Source organism: Lagopus muta, chromosome 2 (assembly GCF_023343835.1).
Source record: "Lagopus muta isolate bLagMut1 chromosome 2, bLagMut1 primary, whole genome shotgun sequence".
NCBI classification, from domain to species: Eukaryota; Metazoa; Chordata; class Aves; order Galliformes; family Phasianidae; genus Lagopus; species Lagopus muta.
This window is the reverse complement of record NC_064434.1, coordinates 92,858,007-92,881,075: the sequence shown is the minus strand read 5'-3', so window position 1 is coordinate 92,881,075 and position 23,069 is coordinate 92,858,007. Positions and strand designations below refer to the sequence as shown.

Sequence of the window (23,069 nt, the reverse complement as noted above, 5' to 3'; positions counted from 1 at the left end):
ATGTTTGAGCTGATCTGTTGGTTTGGAGCTCATTAAACCCCAACCATCTTATGGGTGTGTGCTAACCAACAGATAGATCACTGTGTCTGTATCCCACTTGCACATTGTGTGGTCAAAATTGCCTCAGCAAACTGATGCAGAGCAGTATTGCTGAGAATGACTGTGTTAAATTGAATAGCCTGTCTTACAAAGGTTGTCCATTAAGGCACTAAAAATATAATCCCAAGCAAAAAAGAAGACTGATTTATCCTAATGCTCTACCTTTTCTTAAACTTCCTATTAATTTGAACAAGACTGTGTGTAATCCTCACAATGACAGACATGGCTTGAGGAAGATGGTCTGGCACTTTTTCCGAGATTAGAAAATAGAGAATTACTCATTGGATTTTCTTCTGAACTGTACAGGATCACACTCAAACAGAAGGCTTTTAAAAACCAGTCGTGCATATTAATTAAGGATTTGGGTCTTGAAAAAATGAAGTGACATAGCAGAAACCCAATAATAATAATGAATGACATGTCATTCATTATATTTAGAATCACGAAGGGGTGGTTCTCCTTCAAATCAGTCATACACAAGGCTATTGAAACTAGATGTTGCTCATGTTGTTTTTACCAGTCTCATGCAGCCTGTTAGTGCCAATCAGAGAATCTTCCTCATAATCATCCTCTCCTTTCACAACACCTCCAGCTGAATCACTATTAAGAGGAGGAGAGTAAATAAACCCGCAGCACTGCTGCTAACATTGAAATATATGTGTGATGGTGCACTCCTATGAAGTTGTAAACTTGTGCAAAAACACAAGTGGAACTGATTCTTTTGCATTTATACAAAAAACTGAGTCCTCCTCCAAGCTTCTTTGAAACAAACTTTCAAGATGTTCTACATCTTTCTATGTAATTATTCTGGATGAGTCTTTATGTAACATTGCCATCTTCCACTATTTTTGTTCTTTAAATAAAAAAGACCATGTATTTTTCACAATGACTTCAAAAACATTTACAATCCATCTCTCTACACATATATATTAATCAAATCTAATTTTAATTCCCTTTGAAGTAAATGCTTCGCCTCAGAAATTCCAAAAGGACCATGAACAAACACAAGTAAGCATTTAAACACTGGTTATTTAAAGTCCCTGCATTAATATTTACACCTCATTTTCAAAGAGTAATTGGAAGAAGAAATTGGCAGATACCTAGCTTTAATCATGGCACCCCTTTGCTACAACATTTAACTGGCCCTTAGGGGATAGTAGATTGCTTTTTATGTAGGTAACAGAAGTCAAATGATTGCACTGCAACACAGTAAAGGAAAAGTTGGGCAGGGTATGCAACACAGTGTGATGTCTTTCAGTCACTGCACGGCCCAATATCTCTTCAGCGATGATTCGATTTGCCTTTCACAGTTGTGACTTTGGTGATAGTTGTGTCCATCCCAGCAATGTTAACACAGACCGTAAGGCTGGGGTAGCAAAAGAGAGGATTAAATTAAACGGGTGCCACATACACGGGTAGGTCAGAGTAGAATAGTACATGTGCATATTGTAGAAAAAGCACAAACAACCTGAACATTGCATTGTCAGAAATTTACCCAAACTTGTCATTTGCTGTCTCACTGTTTTTGAGCCTCATCAGATTTTTCCCTTCAAAATAATAAATAAAACAAGAAAAGCTTACATTCTTACCCGAAAACTGACTGCACACCCACTGGCAGTGAGATGGCTGCTGTGAGAAGACCACGCACTTCGGACACCATTCTGACCCCTGCTGGAAATTAACTTCCATCATTGGCCATTGGCATCGTCTGCTACAGTTCTCAAGTCTTCTCTGCATCAACTGGAACAAGATTAGCCACAGTCAGTCAGGATTTGTTCCACTTGAAACTAAGCTTATCAATACCTTCCAAAGGCATTCTTCCAAAGGCCCACTGCCCAGTGCATGTGGGCTATTTACCTTGGCTGTAATCACAGCCATTATTTCTGCAGCCAACCTACCAGTTCCTACAATTTCCACTGTCACACTGCATGCAGACGTGTATGTGCATATGCACATATACATGCATACACAACATATACAAGTCTATGAACACATGCATACACATATCACATATGTACATGATAGACACAAAGAGCTCGTAAGCAGCAGAATCTGCTTGGCAGCATTCTTTTGGGTATTGCAAGCAAGTTACAGATCATTCCCTGTCACTAAAAATTTATTTTATAACAAGCACCTATTTGATAGCTAAAAAATGTACAGAAAAACATGTTTTTCTGATGCTGTTTTTAATTGAATGTCATGCCCTGAGAGATGCATCAGAAAGTGAAGACATTGCTGTATTTATCTCTATGAAAAGAAAATCTGCCATTCCTACAGCTTCAGGATTTTAATTTACAAATACAGTTGTCAGAAACAAAGCTTTCAAAAAGAAAAAGAAACCCTCCTTCTGGGTTTCCTGCTTGAGAAGAAAATCCAAGCTTTACATTCAGCATCAGGCACATGTCCCCTATTGTCTATAAAAGCTTACTGGTGGAGAAAACAGAGCTGTTGAACCACTGAATTAGTTACGTTTGATTTTGATACTATCTTCATTGTCAGACAGGAAGCAGCCATTCTCAAAACCTGCACAGGTAGAAGAGGCATGAGAAGTTCTTAGTATTTACAGGTAGAAGCGTATCTACCTAGAATTTTGAGGATATCTTCTTGTCTGATTAATATTCTCTGTAAGGGAGGTTTCTAATATGCCTGAAAAAGAGCTTTGGGTTGTAGCAGTAGCTCAAGAAATGGCTCTGGTGCCCAGACCACCAAAATACAGCTGCCTGCTCCTTTGACTTGGTTGCTGTTATTGTCACATAACAGTGGCCAGAATCTAAAGAGAAAATAATTATGCCAGAAGTAAGCTGTGCTTCTATGAATGGATAAAGCAAAGCTAAACCCAGGCTTGTTCGTAAGGTGCGATTCTGCTGGAAAGCTGCTGAAATATGAAATTACTCATAGCTCTTCACTAACCCCAGGTTGTACTTCCAAGGAAGCACAGCTAAGAATATAACAGGTTATTGAGCTGTTATGGACAACATAACATCTGACTGTGAAAGTTGCTAACCTTGCCTCTGGCATGGCCAACTACCAGCAGCAATAGCCGCTCTCCTCACTGTCCTTCATAAAGACAAGACAGATGTGGTGAATACCATAAGGACACTTCAAAAACACCTAAAAATGTCAAGTAACACATTATGTTTCACCTGCATTTCATTAAAAAGCCTTTATGAAGTGACAGCCATTTCAAACAGAAGATTATATTTGAAAAGCAGCACTAATATATTTGAAGGCCTTGTTCTTTTTGGACTGCAGCAGGCTATTATATTATCCTCTTAAAGCATTTTAATGTAAATTTGAAGTTTTCAGTGAGAATAATAACAGCTAATGTCTGATTGTTTCTCACCATACATTTTAGAAGTTTTAATGCATTTACATTGAGAAATTTTTAATTATCTGTCTGCACATATTTTCATTTATCTGTCAATACTGAAAGTGCTTGTGGAAACTTTCTCTTAATTTTCATATGAGAAGATCCAGAAATCAATTATATGTAGAGCAAAAGATACCTTCAGTTTCCAAGCTTACCTTTTCACCTCCACTTTTATGTACTTAAAATCTCTCAGAACAAACTGGGCTACTCTGTATTTAAATTCTGTAAGATTTTGAGCCTACAAAGATTTCAGCGTAGCTGAGGTCAGTAAGATATCACACATGCTTCAAAGAAAAGGCAGATGTAGTACTTAGTGACGTGGGTTAGGGGGCAATGTTGGTTGTAGATGGACAGTTGGACTAGAAGACCTCAGAGGTCTTTTCCAAGCTCAATGATTCTATGACTCAAGCTTGCATCAACCTAAGTACTCAAACCCTAAGTGCAGGGAAGTATTCTCAGTAAGATCACTTAATTCTAATTTAAAAGGGCTGGACAAGGATTGCTGTCTGTATACACAACACCCATCCCTTCAAATATTACCAAAAAGCTAGGCAAAAGCATTTTGGATGAACAAAGAGCTCCTGGACAAACTCACACATGAAAAGGAAGCTTACAGAGGGTGGAAAGTAAGGATGCGTAACCTGGGAGGAATAGACATTTCTGAGAAGCCAGAAATTAAATTAGGAAAGCTAAAGCCCCAACAGAACTGAACTTGGCTAGTAAGCCAAGTACAACAAGAAAGGCTTCTATGTCAGTGATAAAAGGGATAGAAGGGAAACTAGGAAAAATGCAGGCCCTCTCCAGAAATAAATGGGAGACCTGCTTACCCAGGGCACTGAAAAGGCTGAAGTAGTCAATGACTTTTTTGCCTCAATCTCCAGCAGCATGTGCTGTAGTCACATCACCCAAGCCACAGAAGGCAAAGGCAGGGACTGTGGGAACGAAGAACTACTCATGGTAGGCATCAGAGGAACACGAAGATGCTCAAGACCATGGGACCTGATGAGATGCATCTGAAGGTCCTGAGGGAACTAGTGGGTCAAGCTTGGTAAGGCACTGTCCATCATATTTGAGCAGTTGTAACAGTTTGGTGAAGTTCCTCTGACTGGAAAAGGGAAAATATAATTCCCACTTCTGTAAAGGGAAAACAGGAAGACCTGGGGAACCACAGGTCAGTCAATCTCGTCTCTGTGCCAAGATCATGGAGCTAAGCTAACGCACGTGGAAAACAGAGAGGTGAGTGGGGACAGACAACATGAATTAAGGGCAAATTATGCCTGGCAAATTTGGTGGCCTTCTATGACAGGGTTATAGCATTGGTGTATAAGGGAAGAGTAATGATGTCATCTACCCGGGCTTGTGCAAAGCATTTGATCATAAACATCGGCATCATTATCAAAAAGAAGTTTGTGATTCCAAAGTACCACTGAATTTTAAATATGGAGTTCAATCAGGAGATATTCTCTTGCATCTCCATCAGTGTTTATGTCTTACCAACCATAAATCTGCTGAGCTTCAATATATGCACATTGTCTTCGATTTCATTATTTGTAGACAATGCGTCATATTAATCAAGTCATCAAAATACAGAAGGCAATCTTCCTATTAGTTCAAGTAACGATCTTTGATCATACAGCGCATTTCGTAGCATTTGTTCCTACAACTTATTTCATTTTATTTGCATACTTACCTAGAATGGTCTTGAAATCTTTCAAAGAGATTTCTTTTTCTGTTATGGATTCTGATGTTTTCAATTTAAATATTATCAGTCATTCTAAAGTAATAATACAAACTGTCTGCTGCAGGATTACACTTGGGACATTGAGCTAGTAAGATACAGAAGACTCACCATCTGCAGATTTAACATCGAGAGAGCAAAACCTGCAAATTTTATTCTGTACAAGGAAAATGCCTAACTCTTAACAGCAACCAGATGCTCACTTAGAAACGTTAGGATTTTGACGGGGTAAAGATTACCTTAACACACTTACAATTGCAGTGCTCCTGAAGCATGCTCAGTCATACGTAAGATGAGATGGAACAAGCAGCTCAATTTCAGGCAATTATTTAAATGCTCTAAATTACTGCAGCTCTGAAAAACAGCATTATCAAAAAGACCCTACTGCAAAGAGCACAAAACTGTATTTTCTTACATAAGAAAGTTCAACCTGTCATATTGCACAATCATTTAAAAATATTTTAAAGCCTGCTTAAACAAAACATATTCAGTATTACTTTACCTTCAAGTTTCCCCTCAATGTTCTGTTATTATAGTGTTAACTTATCAGGACAGACACTGCTTTATTTTATATAACTGTGCACATACCTCTGGGGCTTAAATATAGACTTACTGAAATTATTCTTCTACAGTTGCCGCTTAAGTCATATCTCTTTTTCTTTCAACACTTGCACAGTCTATTCCCAGAAGTATTTCCTGATGGGGATCATGATTTTAGGCAGTTTTCCTTCTAGCTCATCATCTCTTCCAGAATACTGCACTACTTTATGTCAAGGCTAAGGAAATACTGCCAGACATCAGCACTGCCAAAATGGTATAATCTAACCTGGAAAAAAATTACTAAAAAAAAAAAAAAAAAATGAAGACAAATGTGTGTATTTAAATATATATTGATACATAAACAAAACGAATAGCGTGAATCATAGAATCAAAAAAGATAGGAAAAGACCTCCAAGACCATCCTGACCAACCTTAACCCCACCAATGTTGCCCACAAATCCATGGCCCTCACTGCCATATTCATATGGTTCTTGAACACCTCCAGGGACACACTGAGTAACTCAAAACCTGAGGATATAGACACAACAAAATGATGCCAAATGTGTCTTAAGTTAATTGATAACTGCTTTATAATGACACCGTTAAAATAGTTTGGACTATTCCATAGTTAAATCATTTAAAGTGCACCAGTTGAATGTTGATGAACTCCCACCTATGAATGTTCTGCTTTTAGGGAAAGTGCTACGTATCAGTATTAATGCATGAATTAACAACCGAGTCTGCCTAAAGCAAAGTAAAGAGAAAACATGATGTTTTTCTTTTCAACTCATCATATATTGTTTTTATCGATTCATTCAATAAACAGCTGCTCTCGGGCATTACGCTTTTATATCCTCTATTTATTTCAGTACCTTTCCCATCTCAATAACTTTAAATCTTGACTACTTGATGGTCTGTATCTTTCCCACTTCGTGGTTCTAGTGGAAGAGAAAGGACATCAGCCCTTTCCAGGTCCCTGCTTGGGATATGAGTGAAATATTGAATCCATGTGCTCTTAGCACAAAGTTCATCATATTGATATAAGCTCCAGAAAAAGTATCTTCATAAGACAAGGACTAATTAAAAAGTTATGAGAATAATTCTAACTAGAGGATACATTTTCAAGAAAAGGGGAAAAAAAAAATCTCATGTGAAGAGTAAATAATTCTTTCTCATCAGCAAACACAATACAAGCATCACCAGTAATGGAAGGCTTAAAGAGAAAAGGTGTAGTGTGACAGGGTTTTGTTTACTCACTTGATATATGGACAGAATTCCATCATTCACTCCATATTCAGCATAGATTTGGTGCGTCCACTCTCATCTTACTAAAGAACAACCTACTAACTATTATTTTCAATTGCTGAAAATCACAGTTCGGAATCCTACAAGGCAGTAGACAAACATCACTTTAAAGCTCATTTTTCTCCAGATTAAAATTCCAGACTCCTTCACAGAATAAAAGTTTAAAAAAAATACTAGAGCAAGTCTTTGATGCTGTTATCAGCAGGTACTCTAGCATGTTTATAATGTTGCGGATTTTTTGCTTCATCAAGCATTTAAGGAAAAGAAGATACACATTGATAAAGTGCGCTTCAGAGGGTTCTTTAATTCTTTTCACATGCACAACCACCTGCATTCAGACTGATTTGCTCCTGTTCGCCTTGCTTCTTCCAGCATTGATTTTCCAGTGCAGAAGGAATTTCTTCATTCTAGAAGCAACGGAAATGGTTATTTATGCATGCAAAGTTTGCAGACCGTCACAACTGCTGCCACAACAGCTCATTAACAGCACTTAACACTGTTGGGAGACAGATGCAAACATAAGCAGCCATTTTCTGCCTTCTAAACGTTGCCTCCTCACCTCTTCAAATACCTTGATAGCTGAAGCCTATTGTTCTTGCAAAAGGCGTTAGCTTCTATTAACCCAAGTACTAATATGCCATACTAAAATACCATAACTGCAGAGGTAATTTTCTACACCATAAACATCATTCTGTCATTGCCAGTAATGAGGCAGAACATTTAAGCTAACTGTGCCTGATACAGCAGTGGCAGAAGAGGCAGAACGTGTTCACTATGGCTCTAGCTTCCATGAGTGGACAGCTTTTAAATCTTATCCGTCTTCCAGACATTCCTATTGTACCACCCTTAATTCTCCAGTTAATAATATATGTAATGAAATAAGGTCATGATTATTTGGTCTGTTTTTGAACCTGAAATGTGCTCTGACAAAACTAAAATGCATTTTCAAAAAAGGAGTGAGATACGTGATGCTTTCATTGCAATGATTGATGCACTTGCAAAAACTTGCATGCGCAAACTTCACACAAGACACACGGTTAAAGAACCAAAACTGAGTAGCTTTCAGTAATGTTGCTTAGATGAAAGCCAAAAATAAATCAGAAACAAGTAACTGTCATTAAAAGGGAATAATATTGAAACAAACACTTAAGAAGTGGATTTTTAATACCAGTTTCTGCAGGCAGATAAACTTCAATTACCATGTTTTCACCAGTTTCCAAAACAGATCAGAGGAATGTGAAAACTTCACAAGTAAATGTTTTCTTCTATTTTACACTATATGCTCTGCTCGAATACATTCTATATAAAGTGAACGGTATCTGCTATCTCATATATTCTACGTAATGTGAAAGGTAGGGAATGAAAGAATTAACTTGCCTTTTAAAATTTATCACATATATAGAAAATACCTGAGATATTCTTACTTTTTCTAAGGTTAAATAAGTAAGGAAAAAACAAAAAATAACGAAAAGCAAGAGAATTTTTGGTTTATTCCATATTTTGAATACTGTTTAAATTATTGAAAATGCCAATGCAGGACTTAACATATATCAAGCTGGCATTTTAACACACAAAGATAAGTAACATTATTAATGTAACTGGTTAACATCAATTATTCTTTTCTTATTCTCTTACCTGAAATTGGAAAATAAATTCAAGTTGAGTAACCTGTAATACAGATGTCTTTCACGCAGCCATTGTGGTACTGGTGTGGCCTCCATTTCTCCTAATTTCTCGTTTACATGAAACTAGGGTGGAAAGAGAAAAAGGAAAAAGAAATGATACACATCTGCTTGTTAAAATAATTCAGTGTTTTCTGAATCTTCGTTATCAAATACATAGGACAGAAGTACTGATGACCTTGGCAGTGGCAATATAAACAATACTGAATAAGTTGAAAAGAGAATAAAAGCCTTTTGGAAATATTTCCAATACAGCACGGGCAGCTGTATTTATCTGAAGGTTGCTGAACATGCTGCCATTTGTCAGCAAACTCCCCAAAAAACTTTCGTTAACCTTTCTCATATCTTTCAGGTAGAAAAACAGGATCTTAAAGTAATAACATGCTAAGCAATCAGATTGTCATTCTCCAGAGAGAATGTTCACTCCTGTACAAAGGGATATAAAATTTCAAAGTCATAAATTAGTTTATTTCCTTTTCCAGTTATGGACCAGTGTCTGGCTGGCACAAGTGCAGTAAACTGACAATAGACAGATGCCCTTATATAGGAATTTTCATTATCATCATTATGCAGTATATATCTTCGTTATAGGAGCATAACAAAGGGAAAATTGGGCACTAAGTGCTAAATAATTGTTTAGAATGAATCATTCTCTGGTTTAGCCAAAGCAAGCAATAGATCTTTTATTTCAAGACTTTGGAACAAATAGCTTTGCATTTAAATCAACATCATATTTCAAATTTATGTACTATAGCAGGCATTCCAAAGGCAAAGAAAGAAGTTTGCAGCCTTGTTTTCCCAGACAGATTGCCAACATTTACGCCCTTCTTCCAATCCAGTTTTATAAAAGCTCAGTACCTCCACTGGTAGCAAATACATCTCCCCCATTTTGACTCAAGTAATCGCATCTGTTTCTAAGCTGTGCCTGTAATTGTCTGACATTCAAATAACGTATCATCTAAAAGTTTAGCTTTAGCAGCCAGCAACAATCCAATTATGTACATTATGCAAATTATGCAATTATCACTTCTTCCATGCAAGGTTGGTGTCATACTTGTTCTAAACTTCACTGATGCTTAGGAGAACAAGGGATTGAAAACTGAGAAAGAAATCCAGTTTGCCTCTCTACAAAAACTGATGAAACCTCATGCAATGTGGTGATCACATTCTTAAAGGATATTATTTTTAGTGTTTCTTTTACGCATATCAGTAGTCTGCACTCCTGGTGAGATGAATTAGCTCTCTGATCTGACTGAAAATTAACATGGCAAACAAAATGAATATACATATAAAGTATTTTACTTCCTTTTCAGTTACATGATTGAGATTATCTAATATAGTCACCAAGAAATCATCAATGGCAATGCAACAGAGAGGACAGCTTGGAGCCAGGCTAACTGAAGGCTTATATAGGTTTACACCAACCATGAAAGCTCATTCTGTGCAGAGAATATACTTCAGTATTTTGTATCTTTGTTTTGGTGGTTATGGTTTGTTGATTATTTATGGAAATGTTGACAAAACTAAAGAAAAACCAATCAGTACATCACAGAGAAGTTGGCTATTCACAACACAAAGAATAAAAGAAAAATGAGTAAAAGGATGAGCAACATTAAGCCCAAAGCCAGCAGAAGGCTCATCTTTAGGAGGGACTGGCAAGCTATTCAATGAAGAAGGCAACATAACTGGGATTTGGTAATAAACGAGAAGCGAAATGTTCTTTCTATGGAACTCTCCGGTTTATTTTTGTACAATACACTACCTTAGACACGAATGATGCTGTAATAGTCCAATATTCTTTGCTGTGCATAGCTGTATTTGTAGAGATAGCCTGTAAATTGTATGGGTTGTAGGGAACTTGAAGATTGTTTTTGCATTTTTGAAGACAATATATATATTCACCACTATCTCTTGGCAATAAAGGTCTCTGTCAAAACATAAAATAAGTACATACATAATTTATTTTTTCATGAAGACAAGCTGTACGTCTCTAGATTATACCATGAGAAGAAAGTGCTCGATTCTTCTAATAATAAATAACACAGAATTGACCAGAAAGCTATTCTATTATCATCACTTTTTGAATTCCATTATTTATACTCACAATAATTATTTCACAGTTCTTCCAACTGGAAGCTAAATATTACTTTCTCTTGTTGAGAAAACAGTCTCATGGGATCCTATTAGCATACTACAAATTTTTAAATCCAAACTTAATGAAACTTTTCTGTAATTTTATTACTTCACGTTATCTTTCTCCATCTATAAATACAGCATATGCGTTCGTCTTTGAATGCACCAAATAAGAGAACACAGGAGGTGCCTGTTTGGCCACAGGAAGAGCAGAAGGCCCAGTCTCACTCACAGGCCTGATGCTTGGTGTGTCTGATCAGGACAGGCATGGCCACAATTCTACTTAATGCTAAGAGATCTGAGCCATGGGAAGCACTGGCTAAGTGCTAAGTTCCCATAACCACTATGCATCCAGAGGATGTAAGGCTCTAAGGCAAAATGTATTGTTTTCAGAGGGGAAAATCTTCCAGGAGATGTGTCTTTTAGATATATAACCAATGTCATTTCTGGAATGTGCAGTTCCATACAATGTGGAGAAGGGGAAGCAAAAATTACCGTAAGTGCGAACTTCTGAAGCCTGGCCACATCAGCCTCTCTAGCTAAATGCTCACAGGATGGTAACTTTGTTTGCCAGCCAAGTTTGCCACGAAGCCTCAAAATGTGCATTATAATGTCATCATCAGTTGGCTCTGGTAAATCAAGAAAAGCGAAGAAAAATAGTAATTTCTTTTTCCCTTAAATATAAAGCCTTTTGATTCAATGCATATAGTAAGTATGGAGCATCAGAGTAATGACATTCAAAATAAGGTGAAAGATGCTGAAAACATGTCTCAGAAAGTCTCTCTCTCAAAAAAAAAAAAAAAAAAAAAACAAGTTGTTATATATTCCAAATGTATTTTTCTGTAATTGAAGAACGGCAGTTCAATTGACTTCAAAGTAATTTCATTTTCCAGTGATTTTACACTAATATTTGGTGTATTTTACACAGCAAAATTCAAAGTACTCACTAAAAAAAAAAAAAAAAAAAAAAAAAATCTGACTTACTGCCCAAAGGTTTTACTCAAGTCTAGAGAAAAAAGAGAAAAAAGTTAGCAAAAAAAAGAAAAAGAGGAAAAAAAAGAATCCAATTGTGGTATCAGTCCCTCCCTCCCAGTTTTCAGAATCAGCAACAAAGATTATTAACAGAGAAGTAATGTTAAAAATCTATTTTTCTCCATGAAGATCTTGGAAGATAAGGAGGAAAACACACCTATTACTCTTTAATAATCTTTTATTTAAAATAATTTAAATGTAGCTAAATATCATTTATAAATAACTTGAAGTATTAAAGTACTGTACAGAAACAACTCACAGTACAAAATCAGGTACAAAAAATGTGGTGAATATGGAAGATGAAGTTGTCAGACTTTCCCCTGCACACGTACTTTTACTCTAAGGGCAGAAGGATGAGGAAAGGGAGTAGCAGTTGCATATATTCTTTATTATATCAATGGAAATCTGACAGAAATGGACACACAACTATGAGCACAGTCATCCCCATGGGGCTACAGCCTGCATACCTGTTTCATCATATGAATAAACTTTTGCTCTTATAGGCTTCTTCAGAGAACATTCAACATCTGGCTGCTCACAAACCTTTTTAAGGCAACTTGGCTCCAAAACAGACTTCTGTATTTCAGTCCTTCTATCTGCAAACAACACATTAAAAAGGAAAATATTACGCATTGAAAGCAGTTCGCTATGCACAATAATTATTTAATTCAAGTTATGCTTGCTACAAGTTTACATTTCTACAACTTCTACTACTGCTCAAAATACACAATGGTCTTAATATTATTTTTACAGAGACATACACACACAAGATACTATTTTTGTTGAAAACACAATAAAAAAAACATAAAATATCATAAATCGGCATCAGGTACTTCAGTATGGTTAGATAAGAAGTGTAATGCTTATTTTCGCTGTATTCCATGAGGTGAGAGGATCACATTCACTTTCGTCATATGCTAGATGAGAAGGGTTTTGGCTGTTTATTTCTAGAAAACCTTTTTATCCATTTTAAAATGAATCTATATAATCCATCTGGTGGTCCTGAATGAGCAGGGCTAGGACCAGACGACCTCCAGACATCCCTTTGGCCAGCTGCAGTCAGTTTGAAACTTGTGATGACGCTTGAAGAGTTTTTGTGTGCAGTTTCATTTCCCCGTACATACAACTTCCATCAATCATGATTTTGCATTTTAGAGAGTTGACCTCACTTCATGGTTCAAGAAAACCCAGTGTGGTCATAGGAAGAAAGGAGAAACAGCCATATCCAGGGGAAAAAGCCTACTCAAGACCCGTCACATGGCTTTCTCATTTAAAGAAGCTTGGAATAGACTAATCTAGGCTGAAAAGAAGCATGGATAACTGTAATTGTTTAAAAACACAATAACACATACTCATGCACTTGGCAGATGGCATATTGACGTAAAGTCCGTGTTCCATCTTTGCTATTCCATTTTCAACTTTTTTTTTTTTTTTTTAAAGATGCCAGCATTTGCAAGACTGTTTTTACACGTTTATAATGATAAGGAAAGAAAGTCATATTTATTACTACTGCACGTTTCTGTCATTTTAGGTACTTTACCATATAGATTTGAAGAAGGTGATGTACCACTATTGTCTTCTGAGGTTGTGGATGCCACTTTCACTAAGCTTCTCTTCGGCTCCATTTTCTCATGGTCAGACCCTTCCAAGGGCTGACAAACAGATTTTTCTCTTTCATCCTTATGTTTTTTTGAGAGTCTATAAACAAGCAAATGTAAGGGGAAAAAACCCTTAAGATCCAGTCATATGGTAAAATAGAAAAATCAACTAAACTATTCCTTGTATCATAGTATGCATTTATGATTAAAGTGCAGCTGTCCTTTGGTACAAATTAAGAAGTTTATTGTTATAAAATACACAGTGAGGGTGACATCAAAATTAAAGATGTTCTCCAGACCTCAACATCTCCCATCAGAGTTTAGAGGCAAGAGATCAATTTGTTCAAAATCCACTGTGAAGAAATCAGTGCATAAAATTACCCCAAGGATAAAAACAACCCGACTGTGGCTTTAACCCTACCCACAAAATTTAGGAATGGAGGTTTGCATGTAAGAAGGCATTCTTGTCTCTTCAACATGGAAAAACTACTTTCCTTTCTCACCACCTGTACAAAAAGGAAAAGGAAACCAAAAGACAACCCATGCCAGAGGTCAGGGAATTACAGGCTTTCTGCTCTGTGTAGCTGTTGAGAAGGACAGCGCTGGGAGATTCAAAAAGGGAAGAAACAATGAACCTGCCCTCTATGAGCTTGACTCGTATACAGCAGAGCTGCAGCCCCAAACATCCAGAATCCAATATTTATCGATGCTATCATTAAATCTGAAGTATACTCATCTTCGTATACTTTTACATAGACAGGTGAAAGTAATACAGTATATAAGAATAGTTCTTGTAACTTCCCCATTTTGCTAGAATAAAAAAAAAAATACAGTGCAACTAACCTGTATTTCTTTTATAATGCTTTGCCTGCACTTCTCCGGATGTTCATGGACATAAACAAGATAGGTCTCTATTACAATCAGTCAAAATTATAATGGTTATGCCGGCGTGTTAATCCAGGCTTCACAGAACTCACAGGGAAGCAGTCACATAAGTTGATCCGTTGCTGTTCCATATTTTAATTAGCAGAGAACAAAAACTTATCATAAAGAAAGAAATATGAGTTTACGTACACTTTACTAGAACACACACCACCTTCTTCATTTATTTCTGCTTCATGCTTAGTTTCTGTTCTTGCTCTATAAACTGCCGTGTGAAGAATGGAGTACTTCTCTACTGGAGATGGCTGGGAACAAAGAACATCAATGTATAACTACTGAGTAAGCGGTCATGTGTTATACTCTCCAAAACACCAAAGAATAAATTTACCTAAAAACTACACAAAATGTTTTCAAAAGTTAAAGGATACCCTAACTCAGCTTTCATTAAAGAATATTTCTTACTTAAAATATACATTTTATGTGCATTTTAAGTTACTTTTAAAAAAGAATCCTGATAAATAGCTTAAAAATAACAACATGCAAAGCACTAAAATTAATATCTAGTATTTTACAGAGTATAGTGACACATTAATACTTCTTTTTCCATCAAACTTAGCCTGAAATAGTTACAGCCTTCAGAAAAAGAAAAAACAGATTCTAAATTTAGAACAAGGAACCATAGTTTTGCAGGAAACTTGTGCCAAACACTCAGTGAACAGATTGCCATTAATCACAGAAATTAGATTAATTTATTGGCATTACAGACAGAGTAGTAGGTTAACATATATAAAACATGGAGGATTGACTTCTGTTTGCATATTGACTTCACCCTTGTGCAACAGAACTTTGCTACATTAAAGGAATCACTTGAATAAACACTTTGGACTGTATAAAAAAAACCTAGGATAAAATGAGTCATCATGCAATGCCTCTGCTTCAGATTTGACAGCTACAGTTTACTGCTGTGAGAAGGTATTTTAATGATGACTTATGTAGTAGCATATTTGGTAGGAGTAATTCAGTAAGGTGAAGCTATCTGCTAAGTCTGCTTTGAAGAGACAAAGGGTAGCAAGTCATGAACAAATTCTAAAGATTTTACTTTTTTCTATCTTACAAAACACCTCAATATGCCCTCATCACAAAACAAAATTGGTACTGTGAACAGTAATTCAATATTAATGTTGTTGCAAACTTGCCCATTCTCACCGGTTCACTTTTGTCCTTCCTCCTGATGCCAGCCGGCCCACACATGATACATCTGCCTTTTGCCATAAGCAGCACCTCTGACCTCTCTGCTTCAAAACGGAGATGAGACACTAATTGTTCTTTCAGCATTGTGTTTTGCCCATCCATCTGTGGTTGGTATCCTTTGTCCTAACAGTAAGAAAACATCAATTACACGAAATCTGCAATAATGACCGTTCCTGCACTGTGCCCTTGAAGTGAACTTCACACTTGAAAAGACCTGCAGACACCAACAGAAATCAAGTAGTGTGGGAACTGTTGTGGATGTTAACATAGGGAAACACAGGATTTGTTAGTCTCAACCCATGTTATAGATACCTTAGAGCCCATGCACATCAAAATATAAGCATAAGTGCTAATAAAATAGTGTGTTGGGAAGCAGAATAAAGATGAGGCTGTACATCCAACCCCACCTTTAATATTCATACACGTAAAACCGTTATTGTATCTTAATGGACTAATGCATGGCCAGTGGATCACGAGCACATCTTAGCACAGTAAAGACTGAGGTGAAACAGGCTACCCATACTGGGTCAGGTGTACCAACAGAAGCTCAAAGAAAGCACACGGTCATTGGGAACCCTAGCCCTGCTCACCATCTCCTTGGCTGTGATGTCCGACCAAGGGCACTGGGTGGGATGGGCAGGGTCTGCAGAGCTGCGAGGGGTGATGGCAGCCCTCACCCCTCTGCTGTTCCTTCTCCAGTTATTGGAGAGCCGTTGGAGCCCAGGTGGCCAACGGCTGTACCTGTGGGTGCTGCCTGGCCATGGGTTGGCTGCCCATTGGCTTGTCCAACCCCACTATCAACATCTGAGCTGTCAGCTGAGTTAAGCTGCCAGTTGTAAACCTATGTGTTTACATAGATTTAAACTTATGTATTTACATAGATATGAGAGAGCACATGACTAGTTGGGGTTCTTTTGTAATAAGCTTTTCAATGAATTCCTTGAACTTTCCAGCCATAGTTAGTGGCTCTTGCTGTTTAATTACTCTTGCCAGAAAGAGGGAGTCAGCAGGCATGTCACAGTCCTCCTGCTGTGATTGCACCTCTACTTCTGGATGCTTACTCTTTAGTAGCCTATAAAAAGCTACAAGAGAATATTTTAAGTCTGTAACATATTCAATGAAAAAAAAAAAAAAATAGTTTGACAAAACAGATTTTCCATTATTTTCCTCATGCATTTGAGAAGTTTCACCAACTCTTGGATTTTCCAATAGTAAACAGCTTAGTTAACTTCTTTCAATAGTTTTAAGATGACATGAGTAATGTAAATACTTGGATGAAGTAATCAGATGTCAGCACACCCCCACCAAGCTGGATTTTTTTAAAGATAAAACTGCTTAGTACTTCCATATCTTGAGCTGAGTCCACATTTAAGTTTTCTCAAGCTCCTAATGCACATGGATCTTACTCTTTCACTTGTGTTTCATTAATAGTAACAGCATAACAGAATTAAAATAACAAAGTACATTTCAAGAAATGGAAATAGATTTTATCTGGAATGCCAGACACAGCTGGAGATCTACAGAGGACAAGCAGTTTTCTCAGAACAAGCTCAAGCATACATGATTTGACTATACAAGGCTTTCCTCAAATCATAACTAACCCTTTATTTGCCAATCTGAAACCATTATACCCAAACAAAATAAGATCTTGTTAATCATGTTAATACGTTAAACTCTGACTTGGTGAGAGAGTAATAAATGTCACAACAAAGAAATGGAATCTCAAAAAATAAAATCCATGCACTTATGTACAGGAGATTGACATGTAGAGCTCCTACTGAAACTACCTGTTGTTATAAGAACAAGAAAAATTGGAATGCTGAAATAAATTTGCCAGACGTAAAAATATGCGACCTAATCAATACCTGTAGATTTTTCTGTCTGTTTATAAATGCTAGGCTTTATGAAAGATTCAGAAAGGAATGACTCCTGAGAATGGAGACTTTCAATGCTATCTCATTATTCTAGGACAGTTTCAGTTGAAAAATGGTCACTTTTAATCAAAGAATAAAATTCCATTTTCTAAACGCTACTGCTAATCTGGATGCAATTAATTTAAGTAGCAGTTGCCATTACTTTAGCTGGCAGAAATAATTCCACAAATCTGGTTAATTATTGAAAACAGAAGCATTCTATGTGGCTTTTACATCAAATGGAAATGTTTTACTTTTTTTTTGTAACACACAATTGTATTTGCACATTTTTTTGTAGGTTTACAAACGGCAATGTCTCTTCACATGAGACTTTTTTGTCCTCTTTGTGCTGAGACAAATAGCATTACTGCAACAGTGATTGAAGGGTAACATGCTCCAAACCAAATAAAGTGAATGAAATTAAAATTAACACCTGCTGACAAAGTTACAGTTTGCTAAAGCAAGCAGTCTGCTTTGTTAAGAGATATGAGGAAATGCTTTGAAACAATTTTCACCAGAAAACATTAGAAAACAAATCTAAGGGCAAATGGGAAATGTTGGAAAGGTTAAGGAAGTTCTAAGAGGAGGCATGTTCTTCTTCTCCGATTATAAACCTATTTAAACATAAATCTCACATCTTTAAATAGCCCATTCCCTGGGTATAACTGAAAATAACAAGAGCACGTTAATCAGCAAAGCAGCCTTGATCCACCTGAATCCTACAGATTTTTTTTTAATTATATGGAATTCTGTCATGATTATCAGACTCATAGAATCACTAAGGTTGCAAAGGATCAACTGCCAGCCCATCCCCACCAATACTGCCTACTGACCATGTCCCTCAGTGCCACATCTACAGTTCTTCAACACCTCCAGGGTCGGTGCCTCCACCACCTCCATGAGCAGCCTGTGCCAGTGCCTCACTGCTCTTTATGAGAAGAAATTCTTCCCAATGTGAAACCTCAGGAGTCTTTGTAGCAGATATAGATCCCACTGCACTGAAAATCCCAGGAACAACATGAATAAATGTTGTTTTTTATGAGTCCATAGCTATTTACAGTTCTATACATACATATGCACATACATATACTTACATACACACTCCTATAGCAGTTATATATATATAGGAGTATATAGAAAGAAGCATATATAGAAACTGCTATAGGAGCATGGATACAGAATTTTTTTTACTTGATTTTTTAAAATCAAATGCAATGTACTGGCAAAAAAACAATACCCTTTGTGAAAAAAAGAGCCTCTAATACTTTCAGACATGTAGGCAGTTTCAGGATGGATAAAGACAGAGGGCTTTCCAGTAGTTGCAGCAAACTGGATTCTCAGGACTCTCCTGAAAATTTCCCTGCAGGCTGAGAGGACTTTGCTCCATGTACTAAAAAGTCCAAATTCTTATTATTTATGAGAAAAATGCAGTGAGTATATTATGTGAATAAACACAGGATAATAGGTTACAAGCTGAACTGTAAATTGATGGAGGTAGAGAGAGGAATAAGAGGGAAAAGTGAAATCATCACTGAAGAACACAGATGTGGCAGACACATGAAATAAATAAAGCACCTTAAATAAATCGGCAGAACATCCCAAATTCATTTTATAAGGTGAAAAATGAAAGCATACCATGCACTTTGGGACCAGCTGACACACTCAGCCCAAAGCTTGGTTTAGAACAAAGCATTGGCACTGTATTCATGTCCCTGTCAGCTGTGGCTATTTCTTCACAGGGAATCATGTGGTGAACAATCTGAGGGCTTCTTGAACTCCAGCATGACCTTCCAAGAGGAATTCTGAGAACTCCTGAAGACCAGTACAAGGTTTGAACACCCTCTTCATCCCAAAGGGGAATCTAAGCTTTTTATTCTGGAATTCTCGCTTGGTAAATACCAGCATCATTGCCATGATACCAAACCAGTATTAATACCAGGACCATCTACAATAGTCAGATCTCACATGGAGGAAACGCATCTATTTCAAAAGAACGAAAAATAAAATTAAGGAATGGGACGGTGCCCTTAAACAGGATGATGTTAAAAGCATAAGAGTGTGTTGCATTGACATGGAAAGTTTTGAAGAAATCCATAACTTCTCTGCATGAGAACTGAAAAGTCTGCAAACCAGACTGTTCCCTGATAAAAAATTCATCATTGTCCTTATGAAACATCAGGAGTACTCTTCTGTACTCTTTTCCATATGAATTAAATACATCTATTATTCCATTATTAATGTTTTAGTCACATATCATTATTTCAGTATGAATTTGATTTATGGTTTCTTTCTTATTGTGAAGGTGTCAGCAATATGGGTAAAGCCCATGGGAATTGGCATAGAGGCCATTACTCCTGTTGCTCAGTCCCTTCCATTCTCTAAGTAAAATTCAGGCTCTGTTGAAGTCAATGCCAAAATAATAATGGTAATAGAAAGCCCAGGGCAGAACCGTGCCTCCCTCTCTTCTCTGAATTCTTTTTTTTTTTTTTTTTTTTTTGCTCAAAGCTTTTCCACACACAAGTTTCTCCCTGGTAGAGGAAGACCTTGCATATGCGCTTTCTCTATCATCTTTGAGCTGCTACATCTGAAATCAGAAATATGATCCCAAAAGGCTGGGAATTCCGGGCTGTAACACTTGTGTTCTTTCAGGTATTCAGATGCTATGCAGCAGCAGGTACTCCCCTAGACAGCTCATCAGACTTGTTAAGCTTAACAAAAACGAGCCGAAATGTAAGTTGGTGTGGAACACTCAGCTGTTTGCTCACTGCATGAATGAGTCTGAAAGGAACAGGCTGCTACAGTACAAACAACAAATACAACTACCAGCAACTTTCCAGAGAACAGCACATAACCATGCAGCCTGAGCTCAGAAACTTTGGCTAAACAGTGAAAGGAAACCAAATGAGAAACAACTTTACACCTTACTTTAACGTCATGCAGTGTGGAATTTCTAAGTAGGTAAACATTTAATAACAAATACCAAATGATCAGACTTCAGTTCTGACAGCAGCAGGCTCCTGCAGTGCTTATAATTACCATTATTCTGTGCCACAGGACAGCTCTGACTGCACACTGAAGTCAGGAGCTCAGCTTCATGGCCACAGTCACCATCATGGCACTCTGGGTAACTGCAGGTTCCCCAGACTCCATACTCAGAAGTGAGCTCTCTTGCAACTCAGAAATATACACAAGACGACAGAATATTTTTTTGTTGTTGTTTTAAATCCCCCTTCCTACTCACCTGTTCTCTCATTAAGTGGTCATTACCTTTGCCCCATCAATTAACTTTCCTTGACTATCTTTCTGCTTCCCTTGACATCTTGATTCTTTCCTCCTAATTGCAGAGCACAGAACTTGCATTTATTTGTACCTTAATCATCATGTCTCCTTCTAATTCAGACACTCACTGGACAAAGACAAAGCACAATCTCCCAAGTTACCCAGCACCAAGATGGCGTCCATGCTGCTACAGAGCTGTGGCCGGCAGGCCTGCCAGGCCCTGCTGGGTAACTTGGGAAATCGTGCTTGTCTTTGCTGTTCATCATATTGGTGTGTACATGCAGTTATTTGGTCCTGACCTGGTTAGGGTTAGTAGCGTAGGAGGCAATGCCACAGCTCAGATATTACAGTACTACACAAGGCAAAGCATCTAATTAGCCCCTTTTTATACAACAGTAACTCACTCTTTCATACTCACAGGAACTGCACAGCTGCATTTCAACATGCAGTTAATACAGATCATAAGCTAAAACTACAATTCCTATGTAGCATTTCCTAATTATTGTTATCATTAATATAGTTAAAATTATAATAACTTAAAAAACTCAAATTCTTAAGTTTTGTCAAACGTTTCCTTTGATTTCATTTGTAAGTGTAAGAAAATAGCTGGGTTCGTGGAGCACTTGAAATCTTTTCATACCCTTCTCCCTCCTGGAAGCTGTCATTCAGTCTGGGATAAGAAGCACAACGTATGCATTAGCATTCAGCGCGCGTTGCAACAGTGACCGACTGTCTCAAGCAATTTTAGTAGAGACTGGAGGTGGATTAAACTCCATGGGAACACAGAACTTAATCTGGGGCAATTACAGATGAATTCAAATAAGAGGCAAATAAATAAATAAATAGCATCCTGTTTCACCACGCAGATCTACGTGAAAAATAGCATAACCATCACAACAAGCAATTAATCATGCAATGAGTCAATGACATCATTCTCGTAGTCTCCTAGAGAAAGCTGTTGGGCATGGTTAGGGGACAGCTGACAGTGACTGCTTGCTGGACAGCTGATAACTTTGTTTAGGCCCTCCATTACTCAGTGCTTAATCTAAGGAATGTCAGATGTCATCACTTGATGGAATGAACAACCCAGATCACAGGTATACAGTGTCCATTCTGTGCAGTAAGAAGCACCACTGGAGATGATGTTTGTTTGCTTCTCCATACAGGACAACATTAATATTCCTCCCACAGAAGTTCTGTCCCTGAAGAAAACCACCTCAGTTCAAGCTTTTTCATGTGCAATCATAGGAAGTTGCATACGTATTTCTTCCTTCATGTTATCCTTCCAACTTAAAAATGTTTGCTGTTTCAGATCTAAGTGGTATGTATTATAAAATGTTATTAGATCAGAGTTGGAGCTAGTACAGTAATCAGAACTGCATCAAGACATCAAGACTTCACAAGTTATTTTCTCTAATAACGCTCCTTGCCTTGACAAAGTAAGCTACCTGCTCTCTTTAGAGCAGATTCCCACTCCAGATAGGGGATCAGAAGTTGTAAGTCATATTTTTACAGAATCACAGAATAGCCAGGGTTGGAAGGGACCTCAAGGACCACAAACCTCTAACCTCCCTGCCACCTGCAGGGCCACCAACCTTCCCATTTAATACTAGACCAGGATGCTCAGAGCCCCATCCAATCTGGCCTTCAACACCTCTAGGGATGGGGCATCCACAACCTCTCTGGGCAGCCTGTTCCAGCACCTCATCACTTTCATAGTAAAGAACTTTTTAGACTGAATATAAGGAAGCAGTTTTTTCTAATAAGTCACTGAAACAGATTGCTCAGAGAGGTGGTGGATGCCCAGTCCTTGGGAACATCCAAGGTCAGGCTGGAGGGGCTCTAAGCAGGCTCTAAGTCTGCTGTAGGTGTTCTCGTTCAGTGCAGGGGAGTTGGACTAAATGGCCTTTAGAGATCCCTTCCAACTCAAGCGACTCTTCGACTCTTTGAGGTCCTTTTCAACCTGGGCCATTCTATGATGGCAGATGAATAAAGCATATAAGTAGGTGACCATAACATAGATACAGAGTTTTTTTGCTCTGATCAGCTGAAGGCATTTTTAATGTAAACATACAATAATAACTGAACACCATTACACCTTGTATAATCAAAGAATATCAGGATGTTATAATCACAAAATAAACAAGAGAGTTAGGCAAAGCAGACTATGATAACAAAAGAGAATAAATGGAAGGCTTACCCCTATCCTGGACTCACTCTCAAAACACCAGCAGAGGCAATCTCCAG

At 37.5% G+C, this 23,069-nt stretch overlaps 1 protein-coding gene across 1 annotated transcript; it reads right to left on the bottom strand.

Moving 5' to 3' along the window:
* Positions 1–6,688: 6,688 nt before the first annotated feature.
* On the bottom strand, positions 6,689–23,058 carry DNAH14 (dynein axonemal heavy chain 14). Its single transcript, XM_048937964.1, has 9 exons — positions 23,023–23,058; positions 15,586–15,753; positions 14,572–14,684; positions 13,440–13,597; positions 12,367–12,495; positions 11,363–11,496; positions 10,497–10,661; positions 8,688–8,800; positions 6,689–7,459 (listed from the first exon to the last, which is right to left on the bottom strand). The coding sequence occupies exons 2-9, from the start codon at positions 15,730–15,732 to the stop codon at positions 7,387–7,389; spliced, it is 1,032 nt and encodes a 343-aa protein (XP_048793921.1). The 5' UTR covers positions 15,733–15,753; positions 23,023–23,058; the 3' UTR covers positions 6,689–7,386.
* Between the last annotated feature and the right edge of the window lie 11 nt (positions 23,059–23,069).

What these genes read in the sequence shown, in the direction of transcription:
- DNAH14 (XM_048937964.1), bottom strand. Translation starts at nt 15,732, where the DNA reads ATGGATGGGCAAAACACAATGCTGAAAGAACAATTAGTGTCTCATCTC. An exon ending in GGAAGGACAAAAGTGAACCG is followed by an intron (nt 14,685 to 15,585) that starts GTGAGAATGGGC and finishes CTTTGTTCCCAG; the next exon opens with CCATCTCCAGTAGAGAAGTA. An exon ending in CAGCATCATTCGTGTCTAAG is followed by an intron (nt 8,801 to 10,496) that starts GTAGTGTATTGT and finishes TTTCCACCCTAG; the next exon opens with TTTCATGTAAACGAGAAATT.